This window comes from Phocoena phocoena, chromosome 21, assembly GCF_963924675.1.
Source record: "Phocoena phocoena chromosome 21, mPhoPho1.1, whole genome shotgun sequence".
NCBI lineage: Eukaryota > Metazoa > Chordata > Mammalia > Artiodactyla > Phocoenidae > Phocoena > Phocoena phocoena.
The window spans coordinates 31,224,795-31,235,704 of NC_089239.1; the positions used below are offsets into that span (position 1 = coordinate 31,224,795).

General features: G+C 46.3%; 1 protein-coding gene across 1 annotated transcript in view; it reads right to left on the reverse strand.

The window, feature by feature from the left end:
* Window positions 1-9,242, reverse strand: part of VEGFC (vascular endothelial growth factor C) — a 78,957-nt gene extending 69,715 nt beyond the window's left edge. Inside the window, exon 1 of the mRNA XM_065899943.1 lies at window positions 8,980-9,242. Within this exon, the coding sequence (XP_065756015.1) occupies window positions 8,980-9,129 (150 nt within the window). The 5' untranslated portion in view covers window positions 9,130-9,242. The remainder of the gene's footprint in view (window positions 1-8,979) is intronic.
* Between the last annotated feature and the right edge of the window lie 1,668 nt (window positions 9,243-10,910).

Here is a 10,910-nt window from a genome sequence, read left to right on the forward strand (position 1 = left end):
GTAAGACCGTGGACACTCCACCTGGGAGAAGTAACCCCTGCTTTTCCTTTGTGAGGACAACCCAGCTGAATCTGTACCTGGTGTTTTATTGGTAGTGTGAAGAAATTTTAATCATCCATCTCCCTCTTATGCGTACCTTTTTTGCCATTCTCACAAGCTGGTGATCTGAAAATCAACACAGTAAGGTCATTATCTGTTATCAGATTATCTGTTATCAGAGTAGCCTGTGATCTGACAATAGTTGTCCCTCACTTTCCACACAGACACTGGAAGTCTCCACAAACACCAAATTGGTCTCACAAAAGTTATAGCTCAGTGAGAGGAAAAAATGAGCATGTTGGCTAAAGAAAGTCCTATTACAGTTAGGCATGAAGCAAGGGAGATGAATCCATTAGAAAGAAATCAAGTAAAATCAGAAAATTTTCTCTTTCCAACCTCACACAAAATACAGAGTAAAAGGAAAACCAACACCAATATTAAAAACATTTAAATTAAAAATGTTATATTTGCTTGATTTGGTATTGATTTTTCTTACACAGAAATCTACATAACTTGAATATCTTTCAAGGGTACTAGCTTTCCCAAGTTTTCCCCTTCTGTTACTACATCTACTTTTGACACAACAAAATTAGTAAGTTTAAATTCTCATGTTCTACAAATGTTTCAGGTAAGAACTCTCTCTCCAGAGTAAACTTGAAATCTTTTGAACAGTCAAAAGGTCTTACATAATAACATTCATATAACTTAAAATTTAATCCTTCAATAACATTAATCTTTCACATGAGTATACAAGGAAGGCACTAAGTTTGCAAGCATGAGAAAAAAGTGAGAAATCTGTGGGAAAAAGAAAACAAAATTAGAAACCATATTGATACAATGTTACAAACCAAACACAGGCTACTCAAAATCCATTCTCCTTTTCTTCCTTATAAAGGGAGCTCCAATCTTGTTCGAAGTTGCCTGTGCTTTATTTCTCAGCTTCTCTTGCAGCTAGGGATGGCCAAAAGACAGTTCTGTCCAATAAGAATAAGTGCAAATCTACTACAGATTTCAAGAAAGCCTGTGCTTTCCTGTCAAGGCACCAGATTCCTGTCTCCTAATTCCTCCTTCCTTGAAATCAGACATAATGCTGTAGAGGAATTAGTCTTGTTGCAACTTTGGGGGAGAATATGTGGGAGAGTCTGGGACATTGATAGCCAAATAGAGTTTCACATGGCACCAGCCCTTAACTCCACTGGCACGAAAAATAAACTCAAATTTGCTTAAGACACCGAAGTTAGATTCTTGGTACATACAACCAAATCCCATTTCAAATGCTATTCTTGAAGTAGTTGGTGAGACCACCAGAGGCTGAAATAAAATTCTTTAATGGTGGGGTCATAGCTATAAAAAACAAAAACACCTCCCAAGCATCAAAGAACAGAAGTATAGGAGAAGCCTTGGGGGAAAGGAGGCAAAAGAGAGAAGAATAAACATAAATTTTAAAAACGTGCAGAAGTGACTGCATAGCAGAGGTGGTAAATAATGGTCACAAGAAGGGCAATGGAGGAATGCAGTAATTCTTGTTTTCATTATAGCTGAGTCATTAAAATGAAGTTATGTATAGTACACTTTAATCAACGCGATAACTTTGAGTTTTTATACTTAAAACTGCTAACTTTTTGGGAGTCCAGAAAATTCACTTATGAAGATAACCTTATTTCTTTAGAACATTGAATAAATGGCAAGTGCCTTTAAAAATAAAATCGCTAACACATAATACAATATTCCCTTCTGTTTCCCTCGAAGCTCTGGGCTCTCCAGCCAAAGGGGTCTGCTCCCAGTTGCCCAAAAACTCCCTGACCGCAGTGGCATTACTAGCCTCTGTACTCTGCTCTCACACTCCAATATCTGAAATACCCCTCCCTCCCTCCCTTCCGTAACCAGCATCTACCCGTTTTTCACAGCTGACTCAACATCACCCCACCTTTCCCATGACTGCCCATGCATACCCCAGAAGCCTAGCCAACGACTTCTGGTAAAGCGGCATACTCTTACCAAAAAAATCCCTTATACTGTCTGCGTTTAACTCATTTCTGGTATTTTTAATGAGTAAGTTTCTTGATTCCTGTCATAGACAGGAATCACTCACTCTACATTTTTCTGTATCACTCACTGCATTGTAATTTCCTGCTTAGAACTGAAGCTGCCGCTAGTGAGAATTAATTAAAATGCCCCTGAATCGAAGTAGATTTAACTATGAGAATCTGGAGTGAAAAGTACATAAACCTTGTTCTAATGGGTAAAATGGAGGTAGGGGTGTCCACAGGGCCTCCTTCTTGAGTCCTTCAATTTCCCTTCCAGGCTGTCACTCAGGCAACAGGTGACTGAGGAAGGAAGCCCTTTGGAAAAGAACAGCTCTCCAGTCCAATCCCTTACCATAAGCCCTGGGGATTGCATGAACTTCAGATCCCAGAATTTTCAAGAAACCCAGTCCATATACATTTTAATTCTCTCCCAACCCCCAGCAAGGTCTATGGCAGCATCTCATAAATACATCACTATTTCTTCAATGAAGTTTAGATATATTCAAACTTAGAGGATAAATAAAGACTATAAATAGCTTTATGTCAGATCAGATCAAGGTATAGCACCAAACAATTTACGAAAATGAGGTTTGGGGTTTCAGAATTGCAGAAAAGGAATCATCAGGAATCCCTTCTAACATCTGAAAGCTACTAGGGTGCTATCAGTACCAGGAAAGGGTAAGAATCCACCGGCAAAAGGTATTTCAATTTAAGGCGCCCATTTGAGTCTATGATGGATGCCCAATAAAGAGAATTAAATCAACACAACTTCTTCTCTCTCCAACAGTTAAACTAGGAACTGAAAAAACAGTAAATCAGTTGAGGGCTGGAAGCACCTGAAAGATCTGCCTGAGTAAATTTCAGAAGAAACGATTATACTGACAGATCTAAACTATGTACAGTAAACTTTAGCGTTACATTATAAATCAAATGAACTATTACCTCTTATTGTTTAAAGTTCTCTGCTACGCGAATATTTCTAATGTGAAAAATTAATGATACCGTAATTCACAACTTGTACAAATGGGAAGTGACAAATATGTGTTTTGCAACAAAAAGTAGGCCTGTGTAGTACTTAGAGAATGCTTTTATCCGCCAGGAATGATGTAACAGGTGAAAGGGGGGGGACAAGGTAATGTTTAGACGTTGGAGGAAGTATCATGCCTCTGCAACTAAAGTCTGTTCTTTCCAAATCCAATTAATCCTGAGAGGTCACTTGACATAGTAAGATCACAATGTTTCACAGAAGTTATATTAGTGCAACTTAGAAAAACTGTTCAATTATCGTCAGGAGGCCTGCTTAGGCCTCCAGTTCTGCAGCCATTCTTACAACAGTACTATGGATTAGGCCAGTTATGATCCATCTTTAATCAGAGGGCACCATATGGTGAACCCTGGAAGAAAGTCCGGGTTTCTTTCAGATTGTTCCATTGTGGGGAATGTGGCCGAAATAAAAGTAATGAGGGGGTCCTCGCTGTACAGCAATACTTCTCTCTGCCCCCTTGCACACTGCTACAGCTTACAGGAAGGAGGAAGGCAGTATGGACAGTGGGTCTTTAGCAACGCCCAAAGGCTCAAACCCATTACCACGCTTTTCTAAAATACATGCTGCAAAAGTTTTTCAAAAAGAAAAAAGCTCTATTCTTGCTCCTGGTTGAGTCACTTGAGTCTTAGATTCGTCATCTTTAATAAAATATAATAACATCCATCTCCGGGGGATGTAGTGAAAAACAAAATGAAATTAACTTACAGATACTCAGGACATTACAGTTATAACCTAATTATGTCAGACTCGGAGCCTCTAACATGAATTGATGCAGAGTGAGGTAAAGAGAGGAAGAGGGTTCAAAGGTTTCCATTTTCACAAACATTTCACATGTCCCTAATACTGAACTTCGTTTCTAAAGACTGATGGTTGGTTACTGCGAAAAAGTATGGGTATCTGAAGTACATCAGAGAAATATCATGAAGCAAGAAGCAGCACCGAGGGCTTCCCTGGTGGCGCAGTGGTTGAGAGTCCGCCTGCCGATGCAGGGGACGCGGGATCGTGCCCCGGTCCGGGAGGATCCCACATGCCGCGGAGCGGCTGGGCCCGTGAGCCATGGCCGCTGAGCCTGCGCGTCCGGAGCCTGTGCTCCGCAACGGGAGGGGCCACAGCAGTGAGAGGCCCGCGTACCGCAAAAAAAAAAAAAAAGAAGCAGCACCAAGCAGGCTGCAAGTAAATGATTAAAAATTACAGCCACATTTATGGCCTATTTTATTTGAATAAAATTTACCTTCTCATTTCTAACGCAGGGTAATAGGATATGCACACTGGTAATTTTCCTTTCAGGATTGTAATAATACTTGTCAAGAGCTCACACAGTTCTTGAAAGTTTAAGTCCTATTGATGCTAGACAGTTATTTTCCTTTTATGGGATGTAAATTTGTAAAGCTTATTTTACTTCTCCAAAGAGTCTTAGGTCTAGTGAAATCTTAAGTGACTTACGGAATAATGCCTTCAGCTTCCAGCATACATCAATGAAAACCAGCCTCTTCTATTCTCTGAAGTGCCCTAGTCCTACAAGTAGGACCAACGTTTTCCTATGGTTAAAATACTGATGCCAAGGTTAATGTCTCCCACTCCCTCACTTTTCATATTAATCAGTCACCAGATCTATGGGTTCTTCCTCTGTAACATCTCCTTCTTCTGTCTCCACTGTCCTCACTCTGCTCTATTTGTCACTTCCCTTCTAGACTATTACTGCTGCCTCTCAACTAGATCAGGCCCCCAGCAGAAGTCTGTCGGACCTCTAATCAATCCCATAAATGATTTCCAATAGCCTTCTTACTACCTATGTCTTTCAGGTGCTTAAATCATGAATAACCCTCCAAGACTCACAGCAAGACTCAGAGCATTCAAATTCCTTAAACTGATTCAGGCCATATACACTGTGATCTCCATCCACCTTGAAAGCTTATTCTTATTTAAGAGTCTTCACTGTTACTCTATATAACCCCTCGGCTGCCATCAAACACTTCTACTTGCGCTCTCACTTCCTCACTCCATCCAAGACCTGAAAGGGATGTCTGATGTAGTCATCTGCTGGAAATTCCTATCCAAGTTACAGCTCAAGTTCTGCCCTAAGTCAAGGCACCCAGACCAACTAGGCCACATGGATGACTCTCTTGCCCAAACCTGAGGACACAGACAATGCTTTGGTACTCTTCTTCCAATAACTCACAGTATTTTTGTGCTTCAGGCTTTATTTTTCCTACCTGAGTTGCAAGCTCCTTGAAGAGAGGAAAATGGCTTCTGTCTTTTAAGATGCCCCATCCCTAACAGATTACCCTGCAAACACAAAAACTATGTAATGAATATGATAAAACCAATGAAATTAGTCATTGTTACACACCAGAGATACTGAGTGTAAGACTGTCACTGTACATGAGAATGACTTAGGATGCTAGTTAAAAATGTATGTTCCTAGACCCAAGTCCAGGGACTGCTTGTTCTCAGGTAAGGAAAAAATAAAAAATTAAAGACCCGTAGGGAGTTCAGATGCAGTTAGCACAAAGATGGTAGTTTGAGAAACACCGCCACTGATTACTTTGAAACAGTAAATAAAAAAATAAAACAAATACAAAAGTGTGCAGAATTATAAATGATGAGAAAGAAAATAAGGCATGTTACAAAATAGTTGCCATCATTAGGAAGTTTTTTTTGTGACAGTCACCATAAACCATATGCACTTTTACTATGTTAACTGAAAATAGCTATTCTCATTAAAGCAACTAGTGTTAATACTAAGCTAATCAGTTTTTTTGCACTTAAACTATAAATTTAGGGATATTTAAAGTTATTTATGTAATACAGAAAATTAGATAGTTACATTTGTCTATGTAATAATATTTGATCTTTTTTTTTTTTTCTTGCGGTACACGGGCCTCCCACTGTTGCGGCACACAGGCTCCGGACGCACAGGCTCAGCGGCCATGGCTCACGGGCCCAGGCGCTCCGCAGCCTGTGGGATCTTCCCAGACCGGGGCACGAACCCGTGTCCCCTGCATCGGCAGGCGGACTCTCAACCACTGCGCCACCAGGGAAGCCCTGATCTTTTTGATCATTCACTTAACTGACACAAGATTGTAAATCTTTAAGCTTTCTTTTGTTGAGTTCAATCTTTATTAACAAAGGCATTTGCAATGTAAGATATGCTCTCCTTGCATTTATTACTCTAACAACCTGTAAGGATCTAGATATTTAAACTCCCAGTCCAACCCACCTTTTGGAATAAAAGCATATTTCATGATATGAAGTAATGAAGTAACTCCTCCTTTTGTTAATCATAAACCAACCTTTCTCTTAAAACCACACTCAACTCCAACCAACCACGGTGAACTGGTTGTTCTCAGGTAAGGAAAAAAAAAAAACTATCTAATCTCACATTGGCAAACGATTATAGTCAGTAATCTAGTGCTTTTTCTAGGTTTTGCAGGTTTCTTTAGTTTGATGATAATTTTAAATATTTCCTCTTTTATCCCCATATCATGTGTGGTTAATTTTAATTATATAATTAGGCAATACTTTGCTTGCCTTACTTTTCTGATGTTGACTTGCTTGCACTAACATCCTTGGGAAAAACACTTCAGAAGTTTTTAGTAAGTCTACAACCATGAATAATTAGAAAGAGGAACCTAATAACAGTAAATATAGGTCTAGAAACAAGGAGATCTGGCTTCCATTTGTGATTTTACCTCCAATTTTCTGTATGGCTTTGGGGATGAGGTGAAGAAGGGTATGGCTAACATTGGTTCACACCCTGTGAGCTGTTTTCTATTTTATTTTAATATTAAAAAAACACTTCTGAAGCGTAAATTACCAAGAATCTGCATTTATTGGGGACTATGTATATCTAGCATCTTCTATTAACCTTCCTCTAATCTCTTCTTGGGGTTTATGTAAAGCACAGAAAATTAACAATCAGCTCCCGTCCAGGGCTTACGTCCAAATGAGGGACTAGTCTTGTCCACTAGGGAGAGACATGGAGTCTTTGGACCACGTGTCTTGGACTCTTCCTGGCAAGGACACAGCAGTTCGCCACAGGCATTAATGACACATGCCCTCTCAGGCTGCTACTCAACCACTGGGGAACACTTCGGTGCGGGAGTAACACTGCCTTGTGGTCTGTGGAACTCAGAGCCTTAGAACGAGGTGCCGTCATGTGTGGAAAAGCGTCCATACCGCATACAGAGTTATCAACCCATACTCACCATACAGAATATATAAGAGACGGTCAAATATGAAAAGCCAACAAGAATGCACAAAGATTCTCATGGCAAAGGGAAGCTCTCATTACATCACCAATGAAGACAATTTTGAAAACTAAAAACACATTAACTTTTATCCTCTAGCCACACAGATGTAAACACAGGCACACACGGGCCTATCCATCCATTCAGGATCCACCCAGCAGGCAGCAACTCTCACACAGGCTCTAGGCTTATCAGGACAGGCTGCTCATTCCACCTCCTATTTCACGCTTTCTTGCCGTAAACCAAAGTGAGTTAACATAGGCAATAGGGAGGAGTTGCCTTCCTAAGTCATACTTGGAATAAATCATTGGAGGAAACAAAGTGAATGGATACCATGAAATCCAAGGCATTTAAATTACAGGAAGTGTTAGTGGGTCTAAGGTTACATTTTTGTGGCATTTGAGGATAGGAAGACTTTCTCAGGGCAATAATTACACCAATGTAAATATCTGTGTTGAAAATTATTTCACAATGCACATAGAGCGCTCTTTTCTGAACTTTAATGTATATGTTTCTACTCCATAGTTTTTCCCGCCCTTGATCCCACAATTGAAATTCCAATATTTCAATTTTTTCCCAAAACTTAAACACGAAAGTATTTTGGTTTTTCAAAACTCAGTCTTACAGCGTATTTCAAAATAAAACCGGGAAGGCAATTTAATTTGCACACGTTCGATAGATGCTAATCAATAAAGTCCACTCAAGGGTGGCAACTGCACACCCCTGGCCCTTCACTTGCCGTCAGGTGAAATAAAGTGCTGCAATCTAGTTCCAGCCAGGGGTACTGCCAGTGTGTGAACCGACACTTCCAGTCTTCTGTGGAATATAAAACTTCTTCAGGAATTTAAGAACTCCTCTAAGCATACTCTCCATCCTTAGGTCAGTTCTGAACTTTTAAGGTAAATAGATACTCTTTCAGGAGATCAAGGGAGAAGCGGGAACCAACACGATACGACACTTGAAAATCCCAAAGTCTCAACAGTCTCCTGGCAACATTTTTTAGGCAAAGAGTTAAACATCGCATTTAAAAAACCAACAAGGAAATCCACCTTACTTTTCAGTACCTGACGACCAAATTTCAGAAACGCAGCGTTTACTAAGTTGAAAAGCCATGCGTGATGGTGATGGGAGATCCTGTTGCATCTCCAGCTCGACCAACTGCTCCGAGTGAATCTGCAGTCTGAGGCCCTCAAGCCCGGTTACTAAATGCCACATCGGAGGAATTCTCCAGGAAAGCAAGCCTCGGAGGACTGCTCACCTAAGCCCGGGAGCCGCTGGAGTCCCGCTAACCTGCCAGGTTAGAGCAGAGCCCTCCCGACGGCTTGAACTCGGGCTCTCCCCGCGCCGGGTTCCAGGCGCGCTCGGCGCACCGGCGGGGGCCGCCCTACGGCGGCTGCACGATCGCTGTCACCAGCCACCTTCCGGACCCTTCGCTCGCCTAACTTGCTGTCCTATTTTCTATGAAAACCTTCCTCCCAGAAACCCTACCTTCAGCGCTGTAACTGTGGGGCCCAGGCACACAAGGTGAAACACAAACCCGCCCTCTGCTCCCGTTCCGAGTCCTCAGCGACCCGAAGCCCCCGCGGCTCGACCCCGCAGCGCGCGGGCGCGCACCCACCTTGGCTTCGCCCGCGTCCGGCTCCGCGTCCGAGAAGCCGAGTCCCGACTCGAAGGCGGCGGCGGCGGCGGCGGCGGGCGCCCGGCGCGGACCCGGGAGCAGCGCGGCGGCGAACAGGGAACACGCCAGAGAGAAGCCCAGCAAGTGCATGGTGGACGGGCCGCGAGCGCGCGGGGCCGGGCGCCCCGGCGAGGCTGCCTCGCGGCTCGGCCCTGTCCGCGAGGGCCGTCCGGGGACCCCGCGGAGCCGCGGCGGCGGGAGCGGGTCCGGGCTCGGCGCTCCCGACGCTGCGAGCCGCTCTCCCGGCCAGCGCCCGCGAGGCGACGGGGTCAGGGCAGAGCCTCACAGGAAACCGGACATCCGAGCGCCCGAGGCCGGGGCCCGCGAGGCGAGGCGAGTTGAGGCGAGGGCGCGGGAGGACGGCGCCCCGCTCGGCGGCTCGGCGCGCGCCTCGGGGAGCGAGGGGGGCAGACCGAGACGCCCCGCGAGGCTCGGGCCCTGCGGCGCCCCCGGAGCCCGCGTGCCCCCGCCCTCCCCTTCCCCGCGGCGGGGCGAGCCGGGCGGCCGGGCGGCGGGAGCGGCGGCGAGGCCGGGGAGCGCGGGGCGCGGGGCTGCGCGGCGGCGGGCGCAGGGGCAGGGCATGGCTGACGCGCCCTCTGCCTGCGCTTATGTGAGAGAAAGCGGCCGAGGGAGGGAGCGTGCCGAGCCCGGCCGCCCTCCCCTCGCCCTTTCCTCGGAAACGGCTCCCCGCGCCCCGGGTCGCGCCGCCCCCCGCCCCTCCCCCCGCCCCTCCCCCCGCTCGCTCGCGGAGCGCGGCCCGGGGCTCTGGCGGCGCCGGGGCTCGGGGGCGCTGCTCTTGCGCCGGGCACGGGGGCCGCGGGAGCCGGGAGGTGGCTCGAGAGGACCAAGCCCGCCCTTTGTCCTCGGCAGCCAGGGGCTCCGGTCCGAGTCCCGGCAGCCCGGCCTTGGGCGTCCCGCTCGAGGGGTGGAAGGAGCCCCGGATTCCAGAAGGGGCGAGAGAAAGTCAGCCCCGAGGGGAGACCCCGCCGGGGCCCGGGAACCCCCGCCCGTTGGGCCACACGGGGGCCCGGGGCAGCCGAATGAGGGCAGGCCGTGTGGGGAAGGCCCGGGAGCGCAGACTCGGGGCAGATGCGGAAGGAGCAACTGGCTCCTCACCGAGAAGCTTAGGGGCGGCGTTGGCTTTCAGTGAGAAAGGGGGTGACGGAGAGACACGTGTTAAGCACGCTGTCGTCGGAAGCGACATCTGCCGAAGGCGACAGCATCTCCTGGTTGGCAGGGCACCCCGGGGACGGTTGCCCGGGGTGGAGAGGAGACTTTCCCATCTGAGGCAACGCGCTGCAGGTTCTGAAACTCCCCTCCCCCCGGTTTACTTGAAGCCTCGGTACCGCCCGGGACGGGAGTCCCCGCTCTGCGCGGCTGTCCATTGCCCGTTTGACGGTCAGCATCGCTGCGAAGTGCTTCCTCCCATCTGTCCTTTGCTCTGACTTCTGGACTTTACACCGCAAAGCGACTCTAACTTCCTTATGTGAGTTCTTCACATACTTTGAAAGTATCTGTCGTGTTCTCCCTATGCTCTTTTCCTCCCCCCCGCCCCTTTTTAAAGACAGCTCCAAGTTCCCTCATCCACCATGATCTAGTTCTCCATGTTCTTCAGACAGTATACGCCCCAGAACGTAACTCCGTCCTGAAAGGGTTCCAGCAAGCCTGCAGAAAGGGTCTTCCTTGTCCAGACATCATACATTTGCTGATGCCGCCTTGGATGGAGTTTATTTTCTGGCAGCCAAATCAGCGTTGACTCACACTACGTTGAAAGTCAGCTGAATTCCTCAAAAATGTTTCACCTGTACTACTGTTTAGTCACGTCCAAGTTACCCTACATCTGTGTAGTTGGTTTACTGTGCCCAAGCTTT